General features: G+C 33.8%; 1 protein-coding gene across 18 annotated transcripts in view; it reads right to left on the bottom strand.

Annotated features, from left to right (window-relative positions):
• The window catches only part of SSBP2 (single stranded DNA binding protein 2), a gene marked incomplete at its 3' end in the record, with an annotated part of 228385 nt that overhangs the window by 16669 nt on the left and 189456 nt on the right, over positions 1-22260 (bottom strand). For 9 of the 18 annotated variants that reach the window (XM_080682637.1, XM_080682639.1, XM_080682641.1 and 6 more), the window contains 7 exons: positions 20917-20984; positions 15531-15579; positions 9852-9887; positions 7831-7885; positions 6314-6384; positions 3311-3389; positions 536-564 (listed from right to left, as the gene is read on the bottom strand). In XM_080682637.1, the coding sequence (XP_080538763.1) occupies positions 536-564; positions 3311-3389; positions 6314-6384; positions 7831-7885; positions 9852-9887; positions 15531-15579; positions 20917-20984 (387 nt within the window). Of the gene's footprint in view, positions 1-535; positions 565-3310; positions 3390-6313; positions 6385-7830; positions 7886-9851; positions 9888-15530; positions 15580-20916; positions 21009-22260 lie in introns of all 18 variants that reach the window. The other 9 variants (XM_080682635.1, XM_080682640.1, XM_080682642.1 and 6 more) reach the window with 1 other exon arrangement.

The raw sequence follows: 22260 nt of genomic DNA, 5'->3' as shown, positions 1-22260 counted from the left end.
TGTATTACTATAATTTTCCTCTAATTATTTTCATACTCTATTTTGGGGAACTAGAATAATGATTGGGGACATCAGCATTTCCTAAGGAAGGTTTGAAAGACAAATGAGATGTATAAATGCAATGGCCTTATAACATATAATAATCACTTTTTCAAGTTTACCTCTTCTCATGTTTCTACAGACTTCTTTACATTTTTAAAAAATTACCTAAATTATGTCAGTTTGCTTTACAAAGATATAATAACATAACATGATTAAATTGGCTATTACTTGGGTATCCATTAATCAGGGATAGTGCATACTGTAAATGAACCTTAGCATGTTTAGGAACATTCGTGAAAGATTCATATTTACCCTTTCCCACAGATTATATACATTAGTATTTTAAACTTGCAGTTAGTTAATTATATCTTGCCTTCTACTTTCAAACTCTTGTTTAAGAACAAAATTCATAAGGTGACTCTAACAATCTTAATGAGAATTCTGTGTGAAATAAAATACAGACAAAAAACAATACAGAATATATAGTACCCACCTTGGAAATACTGTCCATATCTCCCGAGCCTGAAACAAAGTACAAAAAAAATAAAAATTCTTTATGAGGTACTGCTTTCACTTATAAATTAAGTACCTCTTTAATACGCAAACTTTTGTTGTATTTTCCAGTGTACATCTCCTTAATTTTTAATCTTAAAAAATTCCTTTTTTACACTGAATGGTAAGTATCATTTGATGGTAAATACACGGAAGAGTTGCACCTCTAGTTCCTAACCATTTAGGAGTTTTTCTGTTTGCAATGGCAGAATAAAGGAAACTATTGTTATCATAAAATCCTGTTAGTAAAATAATGGAGAGATTTATACATACTACCAAATTCAAATTTTTATTATGTATGTATATATGTGTATGCATTTAACTAGAGAGCAAGAGAGAAATCTCTAAGTATATTTTGTGACATTATGCTTCTAAATCTGATAAAATATAAAAAGGACATTTTCAATAATACCCAACAAGATTATGAACCACATTTTAGTACAATAACCAACAGCAAAGTATTTTAAATATATCACATATTTGACAGCAATCAATATTCATAGCAATCTATCAAAAGTAAAATGTCTTCAAAATATAATATTATTTTATTTTGATTCTTGGGAGAAATGAATAAACAATACTAATTTCTTATTTAAGCAATGGAATCATATATTATACTTACTGGCATAAAGAAACAATAATCAGATCTTTGCCCCAGTATTAGTTTTATTTTAAACTAGGGGCCCAATGCACAAAGTTCATGCGGGGGTTGTAGGGGGGGGGGTGAGGGAGAAACCTCAGCCCGGCCTGTGCCCTCTCACAATCCGGGACCCCTTGGGGGATGTCTGACTGCTGGTTTAGGCCTGATCAGGCCTAAACCAGCAGTCAGACATCCCTCTTGCAATTCGGGGCCCCTCGCTCCTAACCTCCCACCTGCTCGCTCCATATGGCTTGGCTTGCTGCTGCTTAGTGCTGCCGTGGAGGTGGGAGAGGCTCCCGCCACTGCTGCTGTGCTTGCCAGCCCTGAGCCCAGCTTCTGGCTGAGTGGCACTCCTCCTGTGGGAGCGCATTGACCACCAGGGGGCAGCTCTTGTGTTGAGCGTCTGCCCCCTGGTGGTCAGTGTGCGTCATAGCGGCCGGTTGTTCTGTTCGGTCCATCGTAATGGTCGCTGGGCTTTTATTATATAGATTAGTTTAACAATTAATCTTCCTGACATAAAAATAGTATAGTGTTTTAGAGTACAGCATTCAGTCAAGAGTCACAAATAAAGTTAGGGCTTATTAACATGATTAATTTATAAATAAGCAGGTATACTAGCTAAATACTGAATGTACATGTGCAATTATGCACATATATAAATATGCACAATAAAGTTCATTACAGAAGGTGATAAGCCACATGCCAAGCATATGTGAAGCTTTTCTGTAAATTCTATTGTAGTGTATAATATAATTGAGAACCCTTTAAGACCAAATGTCATCTTTTTTTGTGTGGTTAATTCTCTAAATTAAAAGACTGGAAAATAAATTATTTTGCAAGAAATTAGAAACTAAAATTCTAGAATGGTACTGTTTGGCAGGACTTCGTTTGATGATGGAAATGTTTCCCTGTGTTGTCCGTTATGGTAGCCATTAGCTAGATGTGGCTCTGTGCACCTGGTATGTGGCAGTGCAACTGAGGAACTGAACTAGTATTTTATTTATTTTTAATTTAAAATTAAATAGTCACACAGGGCTAGTGGTTACCATAATTGGACAGTGCAAATTAAGACTTTGAAATATAGGCAAATTAAGTATGCATCCTTTAAAGCAGAAAAATCTACCAATGTGTTGCAAATAATTTTTTGATTATTGAGGTTACATAGCTTTTCAAAGTATCAGAGGAGGTCATTTTGTGACCTTGGTGGGATTGTGAAATCTGTGTATAATCTAAATTACTCATGGGCATAGTTTCTCCATCTAAGTAAAAGAAGGTCCATTTTCAAAAGAAAGAAAAAAAAAGATCACAAACCTCCATGTCCATCAGCAACTCTTACATTAGTTTATAATAAAGGTACTTAAACACATAAACATAGAATATATATTTTTTTTGGTTTTGCATTTGGCCTGCCTATACACGTGGGCTCTGTGACCTAGTCAATTTTGTACCTTTTGTTTCTGTCTCTCACTATTGTGAAACTTTGTGTTCACCTTACAGATATTTGGCAAGAAGGCATTGTTTACGAAGTAGGTTTTCAACCAGTAGTCACACTACTTGAAATCAGCTCTATCACTGAACACAAAAAAATGGACAGTTTTCTCTCTTAAGAGAATCATTCAAATTATCCAGAATATGATACCAATTTTATTTTAAAATAGAGACAAACATTAAAATACAGATAAAAGTTAAGATCCTTGCAAAGAACTAGTTGCTCTGAGATTGTATTTATAGACTTTTGGAAACAGAGACACCTGTTTGGAGGATACTGCAGTCCGCAGGCAACAATGCATGATATATGTCCAAATCAGCAGTGTTCCTTTTATCATTAAACACCCAGATTTGATAGGTTAAAGGAAATACCTGTGAATATGAGCTAGGTTAGAACAAATTTCACATTTCTGATTTTCAATTCATCTATAGTCATCAAAAACAATACACTGTAGATTAAACTATCAGGATGAGGTAAAAGGTGAAGCATTTCAAAATGAGTTTCTGTATACAGAAGAACTTTGCAAACTGTAATACCCACTATGTAGAATTAAAGTTTTGTTTTGAATTTATTTGTAATATCCTTACCTAAAGAGCCATTCATGTGATGTGACTCCATTCCTCCCAATCCACCCATGGGTCCATCTGAACCAGGGCCCATTGGAAACTATTTAAAAAATGAAGAAAAAAACGATGAGAACATTGAAAACAATTGTTTATATCAATGTTAAAATATCCGTCTTTAACATTTTAAGATAATTCCACAACTTATTTTTATTTTCAAGTTATAGAGATTATTTTCCTGGATATTTTCCAGCCTTATAGTCTCTGACTGCTCTATATCCCCCATCTCATATTCTGTTTGGATCTTCAGACTAATCCTTGTTCAGAACCACATTTTTCTTCTTCAGGTGTCTTCAAGCAGGGAGCATATACAATTAATGCAAAGGATAAACATTCTCTTCTATGCTACTGACAAATTGTGCTATTATGAACAAGAGGTGATTTTTATGAAGTTGCTAAGATGATTAATACCTTATTAATAAGAATGATCCAACATTATTATACCAACAATAATTTTTTTAGCAGACAATCTATTTTTGTTCAAATGGACATAAGTAATTTCATCTTATAGGTTAAATACAGGGCATGGCAAAACTAGGTTTACTGTTGTTTGTATAGAAAGTAATACAATAATTAATAAATCATAATACAAGAATAAACTCTGTGTTTTACGTACTTACAACTGAAAACCTACTTTTGCCCCGCCCCTTACATTCAGCTCCTTGGGGACAGCTGAATATAGCTAATTCTCCTTGGCAGTCTCAACTATGTCAGTTCAATGACAATCATTCTACAGCAGTTATAATTAACATTTAAAAAAGCAGTGGCATTAACTTATTTTATTTTCAAGTGAAATCTTACTTTAGAAGCCTGGTTAAAAAAAAAGATGTGAACAGATGTGCTATGGCAGAGCTGGTGGTGGCGAGCTCATGGCCTGCCCACTCCATCTTTCCCTCATCTCCCTGAAATACTTTTGAGGAAACTCAGATCCCAGTTTGAAGATAAGCTATCCATATTATCTTATTTTTACAGTTAAGACAACCTACTAAAAACACTTTGCTCTTAAAATTTCCCATGCCAAAAGCATTTCTTCCATGTTGTATGTTAGAGAATATTGAATGCGATGTGTGCATGTGTATGTGTATTTATGTGTGTAGATCGGGTAGTGGTAGCTACTAATCACATGGGCTTTTGGGGGGAAAACAATTCCCCTCAGCAGATAACCTGTGTACCATCAACTGTGTGGAAATAAGATGGCTATCCATCATCTATGATGATACAGATCACATGTTATACATTTTCTCAAAATAATGTCAATTCTGTTTCCGAAAATTTTGTGGCCTAAAAGCACATGGATTGATTTTTAGTAAACAGCTTGGAATGTGTATGCCTTAACTGATAAGTCAAAGAAATCAACTTTGAACTTACAATTGTTATTCAGCCTTTGTCAAAAGCATGGTTCTGGGCTTAGAAACTGGTGCCGACAAGGCCAATAGTCCATGAACTTAGTTTGGTCTTTTCTTCTGGTCCCCATAGACTATAACTATATGTACTTGAAGCACATAAAACTCCAGGCCTAGCCCTCAGCAGGAATTTTCTTTTACTACCTCTGGCTGAGATGAATGACATTTGAAAAAGGGACATGTTCACCTACTGTTCTTGGATCTCTTATCTTTGGATGGAGTTAGAGATCCAGAGAGGAACATACTTGGATGATGTCAGCTTAGCTGCCCCCAGAAATGTCTTCAGTACCATATGCTCTGGGTTTCCTCCTTTGCTAACCTCCCTTTCAAAAACCAAGTTTTAAGATATGAAATTGCAGTGTAAAAATTTTTCTATCTTTTTGTTGAATTTCTAAAATGAACATTGTTCGTTATCATATTTAGTATTCTTTAAAATATTTGTGAAAACACGTTTAGACATAATTGATAGGAAATTGTTTATTTTACTGAAAAGCAATTTATTTGATGCTATAAAGAGAATAGTGATAACTGGAGGCAGTACTGCTTAACAGGAACAATATGCAAGCCACAAATGTGAACTTGCATTAAGTAAATTTAGATTTACTAGCAGCCATGTTTAACAAGTAAAAAGAAACAGGTGAGGTTAATTTTAATAATATATTTATATCAAAATTATTATCACTTCAACATATAGTCGATATACAAATTTTAATGAGATATTTTACATTATTTTTTTATACTAAGCCCTCAGTGTGATACTGACAGCACATCTCCTTTCAGACTTGCCACTTTCAAGTACCATCCCTACTGGATAGATTTACAGTTTCCCTCCTGTCTTTACTGCTAGGAATCTTCATTATAATAATTACTTCATTCTCAGTTTTCAGTACCTATGAAAATTCCTTTATGCCTTCTGCTTTTTCTTTAATTGAACTACCCTATATTTATTGTACATATCTGTGTAGTAACTACATTCTGTTAGAAATATTTTTTGTTAACATGTAGGTCTTGTATCATAGATAAATAAAATATCATTTTCTTGTAAGTTTTTGTGGAAAAAAATCACAACCATATGCTTTATTAAAACATCCAAATTCTTTCAGCAGAACTGCCTCAGGTCCATATTTAAACTCTGGATTTCAAAATCTAGAGAAAAATGAGTATATCCAACTTCCTTATTTCTGGTCAAGTTTCTCAGGATAAAAAAATAATAAAATATGATCACAATGAAAAAATTAGTAATGCTAAAATGAGGTAACAATTATACATTACCTGTCATTTTCAAATAGTATTAATTATTAAGTACCTGAGATAAAATAAGACTATACACGAACATTTTATAGTTAATTAGGTTCACTTTTACATTTAAATTATATTGATATGAAATATTTTATATGTTATATATTATATTTTTTCAACTCAGAACATAGAATTTTATTTTATTGATATCCAATAAGCACCTGGATTATAAAATATAAACCTTAAAGAGTATCCAAGAAATGGAATGCACTAAGAGTTTGAGTCTTCGGATACATTACAAAAATTTTTAAAAATTCATACTTACATTAGGCCTGTTAGGTCCAGGAGGTACTGCGTTCATTAAAGTATACATGTTGTCTCCAGAGTTGGTTGAATCTGAAACAAAATATTACTTAATTAATATCTTTCTTTATAGTCTATATCCAATTCATCACAGAGTAATAATCGAAGATGATCTGGACACCGCACTATTATCTGTGTCCATGGGCTATGCATATATGCATATAAATTCCCCAGTTAATGGTTAATCTCTCCCCACCCACTCTTAAACCCCTGCCTTCCCTCTGAGATTCCACAGTCTGTTCCATGCTTCTGTGTCTCTGGATCTATTTTGCTCCTCAGTTTATTTTGTTCAGTAGATTCCACATATGAGTGAGGTTATGTGATACTTGTCTTGCTCTGACTGGCTTATTTCACTTAGCATAATACCCTCCAGGTCCCTCCATGCTGTCTCAAAGGTAAGAGGTCCTTTTTTTTTTTTTTTTTTTTTAATACTGCTGACTACTATTCCATTGTGTGAATGTACCATAGCTTTTTTTTTTATTAATATTTTTATTGATTTCAGAGAGGAAAGGAGAGGGAGAGAGAGATAGAAACATCAATGATGAGAGAGAATCATTGACTGGCTGCCTCCTGCACATCCCCCACTGGGGATTGAGCCCGCAACCCAGGCATGTGCCCTTGAGCGAAATCGAACCTGGGACCCTTCAGTCCGCAGGCCAACGCTCTATCCACTGAGCCAAACCAGCTAGGGCTGTACCACAGCTTTTTTTATCCACTCATCTATTGATGGGCACTTGGGCTATTTCCATGTCTTAGCTATTGTAAATTGTGCTGCTATGAACATAGGGATGCGTGTATTCTTTCTGATTGGTGTTTCCAGTTTCTTAGGATATATTCCTAGAAGTGGGATCACTGGGTCAAATGGCAGTTTCACATTTAATTTTTTTCAGGAAACTCCATACTGTTTTCCATAGAGGCTGCATCAGTCTGCATTCCCACCAGAAGTATTAAATAATGATTACAGGAATACTCAGATATTTTATCTTAGAAGATTAAAATATTTTCCACACTACATGGTAGATCCATTAGCTAATTAATAAATATCTACAGATATGCAGGATAAATAATGTTATAGGTACATGTACATCTATCTTAGTAAGGTAATAGATTAGTGGGTCAGATTTGCTATATTAAACCTAATGGATCCATTGCATTTCATGTGTTAACTTATGCAGAATTTTTCTAAGTTTTGAGATTTGGTACAGTCTCAAGGAATCTTTTAGTCAGATAATTATTGGACAATTCACACATATCAATATAATTTGCATCCTGATTATATGTTACCTACATAACAGAAATTTTCTAAATGCTTAAAGCAATTGGACAATAAAGTGTTTAAGAATATGATTTCTTCCTACTTGCTACCTCTACTCTATTCCTTATCCATCAATGAGACAATGAATACTACTAACTTTCAGAACAATTTCTCTATTTTATTCTAATAATCAAATGCCAATGTGGCCAGTCTGATTACAATACCTGCTGGACTAGGCATGATAGGTGTTCCTGGTGGCCCTCCACCTCCCGGAGGACCCTAAATAATTATACAAAATTTCAGTAAAAATAAGGCATTTAATTGAATAATATAAATAAACACAGAAGAAAAGTTAGACTTATTTTAATAGTAATACAATTTGAAAATAACAGAGAAAATCAATTTTCCCCATAATTTATTTTCTTTTTATGTAGTCATTTTAATCTTATGCAAAATATAATTCAGTTTAAGTATGTTGAGATTGTTTTGACAAGTTTCCCAAAACAATGAGCCTATAAACTGATTTATTATTCATGACTTAATCACACCAGGTATAATGAGGTTAAGGAGAAGCCATTTAATCAGGTTTTTACAAATCCATAAAAGAGAAGTAATTCATGTGTATTTGTGATTTAGTTTATTGTAATTTTCTCATGTTTTGTATCCGTGGCTCTTATAGGAAATTAACAACCAAAAGATATTTCTATGTTTAAGAAATACATTGATTCTATTTCTTTCTTCTATCAGTATCAATCGTAAACCTTCTGGAGCACTGAACCTTCAACTATCACATCAATCAGAAATGAGAGGCAATGCTGACTAACACTGTGGGTTACTAAGGCTGCAGCTACACAATCCACCTGAAACGGAGATTAGGTAATTCTAAAATTATTCAGTAATTTCACATGTACAGTAGTCAAAATAACTAGTAAGTGGCTAAAGTTTCCCTTCATTCTGAGTGTGCAGACAGTCTATTAATTATTTCAAATGACATATATAATTGCTATTTAATAAGCAATCTTCAATTTCATAAAATTCCAGGGTGTCCCAAAATATATACACACTTTGAATAATTATTAATTCCAGTAGGTGAAATCTGAAAATTAAAAAAAATCAATTGAGCTATTAGTTATTAAGTGTGTATACATTTTTTGGGACATCTCTTATATATCAGGCTTATTCTTAAGTGATTTTAAGAAAAAAATAGGTTTTATCCCATTTTTCTTATTTTCATTTTTGTTTCATAGAAAATGTGAAAAATATGAGACTTCTTTAGTTTGTATCACTTAAGGAAACAATGAGCACAGGTCCAATGCAGCGTGTGCTTTTCACTATATTCATACCACACTATTTTCATTGACGGTAAATTTTTCCTACTCTAGTTAGCCACCACTTCTGAAAATTTCTTCAGGAAAGATTTTCTTTTTTACAATTTTATCCTTGCTTCCCTGTTAGGCAGTCCCCCTTAAATACAGGGTGGGGCTAAAGTAGGTTTACAGTTGTGAGTATATGAAACACAGAGTTGATTCTTGTGCTATTATTTATTAATTAATGTATTATTTTCCATATGGACAACTGTGTACCTACTATTACCCCACCCTGTGTTATAATGGCCTTGAAATGCAGCAAGGATTATACTGTAATGATGGTTAAAAGGTCATTTGCAAGTTCAAGAGCTCATGTAAAATCTGCTCATTTGATTTGAGGTATATATGAATTATTTAAAAAATGTAATAAGTACTAAATGTTAATAAGAAAAATAAGTATTTTAAATTTCTAAGAATGAAAAAATAACTTAAAATATCCCTCATTACCAGTCATTTTTTTTTCTATTTGGTTATCTTTGTGATTGGGAGAGTTAAATGCCTTCTTAGTCTTTGTGTGTAGGAAGTGGAGAAGTAGGGGCGTAGATTATTCTCCTGAAGAACTGCAAATTCAAGCTTATCATTGTGTAACTGGGGAAGGCTTTCTTCATGATTGGGCAGAGTGTATTGTACAGGTTTACAGAAACATATGCTAAAGTAAGACACAGTACTCAGGGCAATCTTGGCCAGATTGATAACTGTTTCACTAATGAACATCAACATATGTACTGAGGTTGGCAGACGAAACAACTCAATACAAATCAGATGTTCACATCTTGGCCAATACACAGGGGCTCTTCTTAACATCTGGACAACAATTTCATTGCCCAAATAAAACATAACATCAATTCTTATGAGCAAAGAAACCCAAATGTACTTACTACATAATTCCCAGGAGATGCTGAGGAGTATGGTATCTGGAACATAAATAGGACAAAAAAAAAAAAAAGAGAAAAGTTTGATTTTTTTGTGACAGTATGGAGAATGACCTAAAATGAATCTATTTTCTAACTTTTATCAAGTTGTTGTTTTTTAAAATTTTTAAATAATTTTTTATTGATTTCAAAGAGGAAGGGAGAGGGAAAGAGAGACAGAAACATCCATGGGAGAAAATCATTGATTAGCTGCCTCCTGCACTACCCACACTAGGGATAGAATCCGTAACCCAGGCATGTGGCCCAACAGGGAAGCGAACTGTGACCTCCTGGTTCATAGATCGACACTCAACCACTGAGCCACGCTGGCTGGGTCTACCAAGTTTTAAAATGTATCACAAAGGATAGTAAAGGATAAAGGCATTTTTATCTGAGTGCTAGAAAACTCAATAAATGCAATAGTTTCTTGAATTTACAAAAAAGTGTAGACTTTAGTCAAGAGGAGTTTAGACAGAATGATAGCTAGCTTTAAGTTATATTGGTTTCAGGCCAGTTGTACTCACTGCTTGATAATAATGACACAGTTTGTAATTAGAAAGATATATATATTTGTGCAGCTAAAAACCAGAAAGCAGAGTTTTTCAAATTAGTAGCTTTTACAGATGCAACTTCTAATTTATGTGTATTCTGAGATAACAGTGTTTTTTTTCTTAAAGATGGGTTTCAGGGTACTACATTCATGCAATACCTAATATATAGACCTCATCTTTTCCCCTTTCCTTTCTAATTAACACTAGAAAGTATTATAATAAATGCAAAAGATCTTGTTACTATTAAGTCTCCAAAGACTACTAATTTGTGAGGACCAGACATAGGTAACAAATTCCCTCTTTCTCTTCAAATTAAGCTCTGAACCAAGTGCTTTTCTAGAGATTAAAAGATGTCACTATAACATTGCTATGATAATTTTAAAAATAAAAACTGGAAAACATATATAAAAATAAGTTAAATCCAAATATTTTCTTCCTTCACACAAGCTGGCTTGCTCACTTACACGAAGATTCTGCCCACCCAGAAGAGGCGTTTTTGCCTTATTTTGAATAAATTTCTATCTTCCTGCAGTCAGACAGCCAGGGCCAGAATACTAGTAGGACCTTTAGCAAACAGAATATAGTGCTTGTACCTGTAGCCCTTCTTCCACCCCAACACCTCCCATATAATTAAACATAAAAAGAATATGAAACCAAAAGCCACTGTTCTCAAAACAGCCTGGTACTGGCACAAGAACAGACATATAGATCAATGGAATAGAATAGAGAATCCATATATCGACCCCAACCACTATGTGCAATTAATATTTGACAAAGGAGGCATGAACATACAATGGAGTCAAGACAGCCTCTTCAATAAATGGTGTTGGGAAAATTGGACAGATACATGCAAAAAAATGAAACTAGATCACCAACTTACACCATATACAAAAATAAACTCAAAATGGATACAGGACTTAAACATAAGACGGGAAACCATAAAAATACTAGAGGAATCCACAGGCAGCAAAATCTCAGACATATGCCGAAAGAACTTCTTCACTGATACTGCCCCTAGGGCAATGGAAGCCAAAGAGAAAATAAACAAATGGGACTACATCAAAATAAAAAGCTTTTGCACAGCAAAAGAAACCATCAACAAAACAACAAGAAACCCCACTGTATGGGAGAATATATTTGCAAATGTTATCACTGATAAAGGTTTAATATCCAACATCTACAGGCAGCTTATACAACTTAATAAAAGGAAGATAAATGATCCAATAAAAAAATGGGCAATGGACCTAAATAGAATCTTTTCGAAAGAAGATAGAAGGAAGGCCAAGAGACACATGAAAACATGCTCAAAGTCACTAATTATCCAAGAGATGCAAATCAAAACGACAATGCGATACCATCTCACACCTGTCATAATGGCTATCATCAACAAATCAACAAACGACAAGTGTTGGCGAGGATGCGGAGAAAAAGGAACCCTCGTGCACTGCTGGTGGGAATGCAGACTGGTGCAGCCACTGTGGAGAACAGTATGGAGTTTCCTCAAAAAACTGAAAATGGAACTCCCATTTGACTCAGTAATCCCACTCCTAGGAATATATCCTAAGAAACTAGAAACACCAATCAGAAAGGATATATGCACCCCTATGTTCATAGTAGCACAATTTACAATAGCTAAGATTTGGAAACAGCCTAGGTGCCTATCAGCAGATGACTGGATCAGAAAACTATGGTACATCTACACAATGGAATACTATGCTGCCATAAAAAAGAAGGAATTCTTACCATTTGTAGCAACCTGGATGGAATTGGAGAACATTATGCTAAGTGAAATAAGCCAGTCAATGAAAGAAAAATAGCACATGATCTCACTCATTTGTGGATAATAAAAAACATTATAAACTGATGAACAAAAAGATAGATACAGAGGCAGTAAAGCATCAAACAGACTGTCAAATTACAGTGGGAAGGTTAGGGAGAGGTGGGGGAAATAAGAGATCAACCAAAGGACTTATATGCATGCATATAAAAGTAACCAACGGATGCAAAACATTGGGGGGTGAGGGCATGAATGGGAGTGGAATCGGGGAGAGGGCAATGGTAAGATATGTACATAAATAATACCTTAATAAAAAAAAAGAATATGAAACCAAAAGTAAGCGGAAGGCAGTAAAATAAAGCTATGGTTTTCTATTGGTGAATATGTCTTTGATTGGGGAACTTTTTAATATTGTTATTTGAAAATTCTCTCCTCATTGATTGGTGTCCTTGATTTGCCTTAAGCACAGACCATGTGTCTCTGAGGCCCTTGGTTGGTCTGCCTATGGGTAACTTGGCACTGCAAATGGCCATTGCCAGAGTGCCCAGCATCACTGATGATGAGTATTACTTCCACTGTGAGTACTGGGCAATAAACATTCACTCAACTTGGTGAGTGAATACAACTTTGCTCTCTTGGGCCCCTTTGAGTTCGTAATCTACTGTCCATCCTTTGCTTTGTATTATTTTAAACTTGTGCATCTGCCCTCTTCAAGGACCAACTTATCCACTGGTTCCAATTTTTATCTTCCTATAACTGGCTCATGTTCTTCCCCTCTCTCTATTGCCTACCATTTTCCTAAGCAATTTCAAAATACACTCTAACCACCAATCTTTGGCATTTACATTTCAATGCCTCCCTTTATAATATTTCAATCAAAATCTTCTCCCATCATAATTCCTCCATGTTTACTAAGTCCATTTTCCCCTACTAGCTTACTAATAAATTGCCTCTGCCCCTCCCCATGCCCCTATCAGCATTTTATTTTTCTCTAATATCTTAAATTCATTATCCTAAAGCCTACTTTGTTAATTTCTACTCTCTAGCTACCTTTTCTGTTTTACAGTAGGGATTTCCTGGAAAGAAACACAAAACAAACTTGACAAGGTCCAAAATGTAATCGTGTTATCCAGCTTCAATCTAGTCTTCATGAGTATGTGGAAGCATTTTGGCTCAGTCTTTATGGAAGCCCTGAAGCATTTCAGTAGTGTGCCAGTAAATCCTGCAAACTCCTGGGGGGTCGGGGGTTGGGGGGTGAAGGCCCATGTTGTAGTCATGATGATTATACCATCCTGAGTTGGTACCTTCTGTCATACATTAAAGGCATCAAATTCTTGCTATGCCTTCACCTTCTGCTCAATACTTTATTATTAATAAGTTTAATTTTTTATCCATTTATGTCTGGTAGAAAAAATATCTGTTTGTTTCCAAAACTAGCCTCTCCTGACCATCCCATTTCTCCCAAGTCCTTGCTCCTTTTACATTTTTAATTTTTCCCTTTTCATGGCTCCTTTAAATAGTTAAATATAATAAACATTTAAAAATACTTAAAAATTTATCTCATCTAGTTGTTCAATGTATTTCCATTTTACCCTGTTGAGCTCTTTGATTTTGGCTTATACTTGCTATTTCTACTTTATATTCTTCGATACCCTCATTAAAACAAAAGGAGCATTTGGGCTCCTAGCCCTAGCATTCTATTGAATATTCTTGAAAGTTACCAGCAGTATCTGACAGCCTAGCGTGAGAGAAATAAGTATAACAATATAGGCAGAAGTACTATGTGGGTACAGAAGGTATATTTGAGCTGGGCAGCTGAGACTTACAGAGAGTGGGTGACCACCAGAAAGACAAAGAACAGCATGAAAGATGAAAGGAAGGAAGGAAGGAAGGGAGGGAGGAAGGGAGGGAGGGAGGGAGGGAGGAGAGAAATGAAAAGAAAAAAATGTGAAAGTGTATAGTTTATTAGGGAAATGATTATGTGATTTTTTTTATTTTTTTATTTTTTAATTTTTTTGTTAATCCTCACCCAAGGATATTTTTCCATTGATTTTTAGAGAGGCTGGTAATATAAATTATTTTTTATCTCTAAAAATATGGCAATTACTTGAGAAGAAAGTGGTTTTTGCTTTAGAATAGTAATGGATTTAGGATGATTCTTCCTATACAACACACACCTCACTTTAAATTTTCTTGAAGTTTAAATTAACCTTATACATTGACCAGTTTCATGTTGATTTGGCAGTAAGGCCACTGTTAGCCAATGAAGGCATCTCAGTGTATATTAGAAGAGGCAGCCCCTCTGGGCAGATGTTCATAGACTTTACAAGCTGTATTTCAGTCTCTTGCTAACTCTCTTGGTTCAGGCACCTCTGTGAAGTGCGCACACTGCACATACATACACAGCAGACCTCGCTCACATAATGAAGAACACAAGATTTCAAAGTCAAGAAGGAGAAAGATCTGCAGGATCATTAAATAAATATCATATTAATTTTAAGATTGTAAATTTAATTTTCAACCTGTGCATACTTTATGTGACATTATTGAGAGAGAAATATTTGTGCAAGCCACTGCCACAAAACATGTGAGGAAAATCCCAGATAGATGTGTAAGGATGGCAATTTAGATCACAGGCCCAAGACAAATGCATACTTGCTTCCTGGGGCAGCAACGGAGCAAACCTAGGTGTCACTAGCACAGAAAATATAATCATAAGAACCCTGATTGAGACTGATCTTCTCTGACAACTCAGTGATTATAGTTATTTTAGAAGATCAAATCATTTTATAATAAATCATTTTACATAAATCACATCATTTTATAGCAGCCGTGGGCAAACTACGGCCCGCGGGCTGAATCCGGCCCGTTCGGCTGTTCTATCCGGCCCACGGAGCCGAAAGAGCGGAGGGTTCTCTTGCTCTCCCCTCCACTCCTTTACTTTGAATTTATATTAGTTCACACAAACACTCCATCCATGCTTTTGTTCCGGCCCTCCGGTCCAGTTTAAGAACCCATTGTGGCCCTCGAGTCAAAAAGTTTGCCCACCCCTGTTTTATAGGCTACTGTAGTATACTTAAATCACACTGTTTTATTTTTGAAGGTCTGTTAATCTACACAGAATGCTTGTTTACATTAGACCTTAAGTGAAAAAATTACAATTATGAATATTTAAAAGAATATACACAAGATATATAGTACTGAATGATTACCCTTTAAAAAGATTAATATAACCAACCGCAGGGCTTTCAAAAGCAACATACTTTTGTTGTTAAATGCTAAAAAGTGCAAAGAAAATTTAAAAATACATATACTCACTGAATTGGCATTTGTTGGGTTTGGCCAAGGTCTGCCACCACCTGGACCCCTACAAGACAATACGATAAATAAAATTTTAACTTATGCTTTGAATGTTTCACAATAATACCATAAAATATTAACATTTACAATACAGTCACCAGGAAGTTCTGGTTCTACAATGAAACTGCTCTCTTTATACTTATTTTCACAGCTTTTTCTTTTTTTTTCTAGTGTGTATGATAAGAACATTTTTTACTTTTCCTGAGAACAACAAAAGCTATAGGGATTGTAAATTATGAAACAATTTTATCATTTCACAACACAATTTTCTTTCCAAATCAAACTACTTTTAATAAGCCCAGTTTCACTTTAATATTAAGTTCAGTTATTGTAATAACCACTAAAAGTTGTGATCACCTATATCAGTAAATATATACATATACTTAAATCATTAAAAACCACACTATTGAAGTAAAAAGTCTTAATTATGAAATAGATACTATAAAATATAATCTTGTAACATCAATATAAGTACCCCATGTATCTCATTAAAAATAAAAATAAAATTATTTGTAAAATATCTAATATATAAAAATGATTGTTCTTTTTAAGCTACAAATAAATGTACATAAAAGTGTCTAAATTTGCCCTCTTTTAAAAAATCACAGATTACCACATATTACATTATACATTTATATATCAACCTATCTTTCAGTGATAATGACAATTTAGTTACTATTTAACAAGAGAACCATATTTCTTATTGTAATAATTGTAGTGGAACACAGTGGCCAGAGTAAATCTTGGGGAAAATAGGAGGTAACCTATACCAATATATGTCAATATATTACTTAATTTTAGGGTGAAGGAGAATGATTTATATTCTACAGTCTAAAAGAACATCACATTTTTATTTTTTATTTATTTATTTATTTATTTATTTATTATTATTTTTTTAGAACATCACATTTTTAAAACAAAATTAATGCCTAAGTCAAAAGGTTCCTTATCTTCCTGCTTTGGTATTAAGTATACCTGAACAAGTACTGCCTGATAAAAAGTAGACTACTGACAGTCAGTCCTCTGTAATTAGGGTCACTAAAAATTCTCCTTTCCCTCTAATCGCAGTGAGAATTTTTAACTAAGAAAAAGTCCCCTTATTCTTATTCTGTGGCTTGTAAATTCTACCTTAATTACTTTTCATATGGTTTGTTTGATGTTAAATAAAATACAATAAAGAACTGAGAAATATTTATCTGAAAACAACATAAAATATACTATATCCACATAATGGCAAAAAAAATTGTATACAATTATGTTATATATTATGTTCAAATAACAACTGTATGAATAATGTATATTTAAAGTAAAATATTTTGTTATTTTACAATTTGTTTAATGTTATATTAACATGCTAAATTAAATGTTAAACATTTTACTTAATTAAGTAAAAAATAACAATTAACCAGTTAACTGCCACGATATTTTAAATTTAATTAAAAAAGGTCCGCCGCTTGTGTCTGTAGACACTTATGGCGTACAAATGGTTAAATAACATTAAATTAGATGTTAAATATTAAATTTATTATAAGTAACAAAATACTTGTCATACTTTTCAGTTACTTGACAAATACCAATCTAATCTCAGCACACTATGTATTTCATATTAAATTACATTTTAATATAATTGGTTAAGTATTCATATGGATAAACTAAAGTTCTGCAACTTTACCATTGCATTTGAAAACATTTTAAGTTTCATAAAAGCACTAAATAAAGTGGGGGTTACAATAGTGAGTAGTTTTATTAGGACAACTACTAAGCTCAGTCATTCCCAGTACTTTTGAGGGCCACCAGTATCATAAAAATAAAATAAAAAAATAAAAATAAAATAAAAATAAAAAAGAAAATAATCTACAATCTATAACATAGGCATTATTTCAAATAAAAATTTCATTTAAAATATGGAGAAAAATGGAACTGAAAAAGTCCATATGTCTTAGTAAGGGTATGTGGATATAATAAATTAAAGCAACCATGATTACCATGCAGAAAATTCCTCTTTGGTTTTGTAATTCACAGTCATTTTATTTCCAGATAACAACTACACACACTTTATGATTCTGTAAGATATGAATAGAACAAGAAGGTCTAGAGTCTTTGAAATACCTTGTCCTTTGTTTCTATAAATACCAAGGTATACAACATTGCATTAGAAGTGCTTTAATGCTGAATCCTAAATTCTTTGGGAATTTGTAAAAAATGTAGTTAATTAAAATATTTAGTTTCCTTTAAAAACAATCTATAATGCATTGAAAACATTTACATTGGTTTATAAATTCTACCTTAAATTACTGAAATTGACATTAAATTTTTACTTCTAAAGATATAACTAGTTATAGAAACAATAAAAGTATATATTATTTAATTTTTAGATGATACTATGAATAATTTATCCTGAGTTTAGAGCATGAAATGTAAAAATTATATCAGAATAACCATATTTTTTGGAGGTGACCAACTTTTTAAACAAAATTATTAAAATTCTGTTTCAAATGGTGTTTTCTTCAATAAAGAGATAAAGTTGCTAGTGAAAATAAGTATTTAATTACTTTAGTGACCAGGGTTTGGTATTTTTCATTGTCATTAAACTTTCATGGCAAACAAAAAAAGTGATAAGCTAAAGAAACTCATCCAGATAATGATTCTCTGGCAGAACTCTCCTGACCCAACATTCAAATATCTTAGACTATTAAAAACGAAGCTCAAGCTAACGATGTTATAATGCCATTTCTTTTAATTTTTAAAATACCCAACATGTAAAAAAGTAAAATGAAGAAATAACAGAAACCATTACTTGTCAAAACACAGTAAGATTTATTTTGTTTAAAAGATAATAAATTATGAAGTAAATTTCAATAAAGTTTACCCTATTGAGTACAATGGAGATAATGTTTTTTTTAAAATGTCTCTTTAAATTCACTTGGTTGGGGCCAATATCAATACAAAAATTAATCTCTCTGGTTTGATCTTCCATACATCAGAACTTTTCCTGTTAAAGGGACATATATACAAATGTAAACACATACATATTTACATTTCATCATCCTTGAAGGAATCCTAACTGAAAATGATGTAGGACCCTGAATAAAAGTCAATAGTAACAAATAATGGACATTTGAGTCTGTATGGCTTAAAGGTTCTTTAAACATCAGAAATTATATAAGTAGTAACATATTATATAACAAAAATACTTTAAAGTATCTGGGTATATTTAAATGAGAAACACAAATTCAAAGAAACAAAAATAATTATATTAAAACTAGAGGCCCGGGTATGACATTCGTGCACTGGGGGAAGGGTCCTTCTGCTTGGCCTGCACCCCCTCACAGTCTGGGACCCCTCAGGGGATATCCACCTAAGCCAGCAGGTGGATATCCCCCGAGGGGTCCTTAGCGCTGTCTTGGAGGGGCAGGAGAGGCTCCTGCCACCTCTGCTGTGCTCACCAGCTGTGAGCCCGGCTTCTGGCTGAGTGGTGCTCCCCCTGTGGGAGTGCACTGACCACCAGGGGGCAGCTCATGTGTTGAGCATCTGCCCCCTGGTGGTCAATGTGTGTCATAGTGACCAGTCGTTCCGCCATTTGGTCGATTTGCATATTAGGGTTTTATTATATAGGATTTTCATCCATATTTTTAGTCTTCATACTCTAGGGAATTAAATATACCCATATATATCTATTTAAGTATGTGTAATATGGGAACTAGACAATTTAAGCAGCTATTTAAGCAGCTATTCCTTAACAAATTGCATAATTATATGTGTATATTTAATTATAACGAAGAGTCATAAAATATTACATATATTCTTAATATTTAATAATTCTGGATTGATCATGGTATTCAAAATGGATATTCCTTAAAAGCTATTGCATTTTAAAGTCAGAATCTCGGGTAGGTAAATTTTATATACATACCTAAATCTTACTGTTAAGAGCTTCAGCTTTGATATCAGCACAAAATATCACTCACTCCTTTTTGCAGCAACCATTAATAAAGGCTAAGCCTTTGAGGGACTTAAGAAAAGCTAGACTTCATGTCTATCCATTTTTACTTTACAAGTGAAAAGATGTGATAGGAAAATTTGACCTACTTTCTTCCCCTCTTGTTCTGTTAGTTTTCAGTCTGGCTGATACCCACCTATTAACCTATTTTCTATTTTAGGCAAAATTGCTTTACATGAAAATCCCTGTGTGTATTTATTTCACAGTATATCTTCAATGCCACGAAATGATGGCAGAGTTGTTTAATTTGACATGTAAGTGACCAAAACATGGATGATGGAAACAGACTAGAGGACCCTATATTAAACGTCTTTATCATTTCTGTAAGCTTTCTTTAAGCCACATCCTGGAATTGATCCTCTAGTCCCGTGGTCGGCAAACTGCGGCTCCTGAGCCACATGCGGCTCTTTGGCCCCTTGAGTGTGGCTCTTCCACAAAATACCACGGCCTGGGCGAGTCTATTTTGAAGAAGTGGCATTAGAAGAAGTTTAAGTTTAAAAAATTTGGCTCTCAAAAGAAATTTCAATCGTTGTACTGTTGATATTTGGCTCTGTTGACTAATGAGTTTGCCGACCACTGCTCTAGTCAATTAATCAAAGTCACTAACAAACACCTTGAAGGAATCCTAATTTACAGGAATCCTAATTTACAGTTTATGGAACTTTGAGGGCAACTTGGATAATTAAAAATTCCTTAACAAATTGCATGATATTGGCTGATAAAAACAACCCACTGTCTTTGGGCTTAAAAGGCCTTTTCATAAAAACAAACAAACAAAAAACCCAAACTGTTTACTTCTTATCTAAGTGCACCTTGATTTTTCAAAAGGAAATTCATCCTATACTATGGAAGTCCTTTAATAGAGAAGATACTACCAGAGAGAATTCGTTCTGTGTTGAGGGTGGGCCCAACAAAGCAAAAGGCACATATAGAAGAGCCAGAAATGCCACTCTTAGGCATCACTAGGTATCTATTAAAATGAAGTTACTAAAAAATTGTTCACTTCTGTAGAGTTAAGACACGATCTCTTCATACTTTTGTGTAGATGATATAGAGACTATGTACTTATTTAAAAAAACTTCATTTTTATGATAATTAAATAAAATATAAAAGAAAAAAGAAACAGGCTAAAAGTTGGCATTTATGGCATCTGAAAATGGAAAAGAAATGAAAGGTACAAGGGATGGAAGAAAACCATAGAGAATATGTTCTGAAAATGAAGCAAACACTACAGCTCATGCTTACTCCACTTTTACATCTCCCAGAACTGAAGAGCTCAAACTGTCTTACAAATCAGTGTGGCTTTTGAAGACAGAAAATAGGATAATACAGCATTTTGCTTACATGTTCATTCCGGGCATTCCAGGGCCACCTAAAGCATTCAGTGGGGGTCTCATTGCACCTCCATAGTTCTGTAATGATAACCAAGGGTCAGACTACCACAAAACAAAAAAACAAAACCAAAGAGGAGGGGGGAAAGAAAGGAGAGCAGGTTAATGATTTCCCTACACAATTCCTGACTGGATAAGGCCTGTGCAATTCATTCTCTGAAGGGTCCACTCTTGTACTTTTGCTTCTATTTTAACAATTACTTTGGTTTGTGTCTTTTAAAAATTATGTAAATATGTAAAGTCATTGTAGCATGTTAAATGATTAAGGTATAGTTGCAATGATATTTAACATATCTTTATTAATTTGCATATTTGTACAACAGTGAACTTTAAAACATTTCACAAATTTCAAAGTTGTTTTTAAAGAAAATACTTAGTCAACTTGTTTGAAATTGTCAGACCCAGAACATTTACATAAAGTCTGGAAAAAAATACCTCCAGGTGAACTCAATAAAAGAAAGTTGAATGCAAACTTCTGTTCACAAAATAATATATCTAACACAGAAATGCACTAATACCAATGTACAAAAATATATGAAAACTAAGGTAAACTCAGAATATGTAGGCATAAATTATGATTCAATTGGTTTCTGTCATTCAAATGATAAAAAAATATTTTAATGTTTTAACATGCATATTATATTAGCTTACTTTAATTTCCATAAGGGCCAAATCATTCTTATTATTTCAATAAATGTACATTAATGAGTAATTTTATCTGCTACTATAAGTTCAACAACTATTTCTATTAGGAATCCCAAATCTTTTCTATTTTGTCATGATAGATCTCCGAAGTGTCTGGGTAACTCATGTTGAACTTCACATGAATCATTTCCACTTCATGCTCAGCACGACGGAAAGTATACTGAATAGTCTCTCTTATGACTGCCCTTTACATTACTTTCCTCAGTTCTGTGGAATGACCTCCACACAACAGTCCCGGCTAAGAATCTCCAGGAGCTTTGATGTATCTTCCTTTGCTTTCAATTCCTGTATCCAGTGAGTTACCAGTCTATTGATTCTACCTGTGAAATAGCTCTTGAAGTAGGGCTCTCCTTGTATTACTAATATTTGTCATTTACGGAGACTACTTTACTGTCTTAATTGGTCTCTCTGACTCAGCCTCTCCCGCTCCCAATCTATTCTCCGTACTGCCCTCAAAACTCTGGTCCTAAAACTTAGTCTTCTTCAAATCATTTAAAAGCCATGATGATCTCACTGCCTATCAAATACAGACTCAATTCCTCAGCATGGCCCTATGGGGTTATTCACATATGTCCTGTCCTCATTTCCTACA

This window comes from Plecotus auritus (assembly GCF_963455305.1).
Source record: "Plecotus auritus genome assembly, chromosome: 7".
NCBI classification, from domain to species: domain Eukaryota; kingdom Metazoa; phylum Chordata; class Mammalia; order Chiroptera; family Vespertilionidae; genus Plecotus; species Plecotus auritus.
The sequence above is the reverse complement of the archived record's forward strand: the minus strand, read 5'-3'. Positions and strand labels throughout refer to the sequence as shown.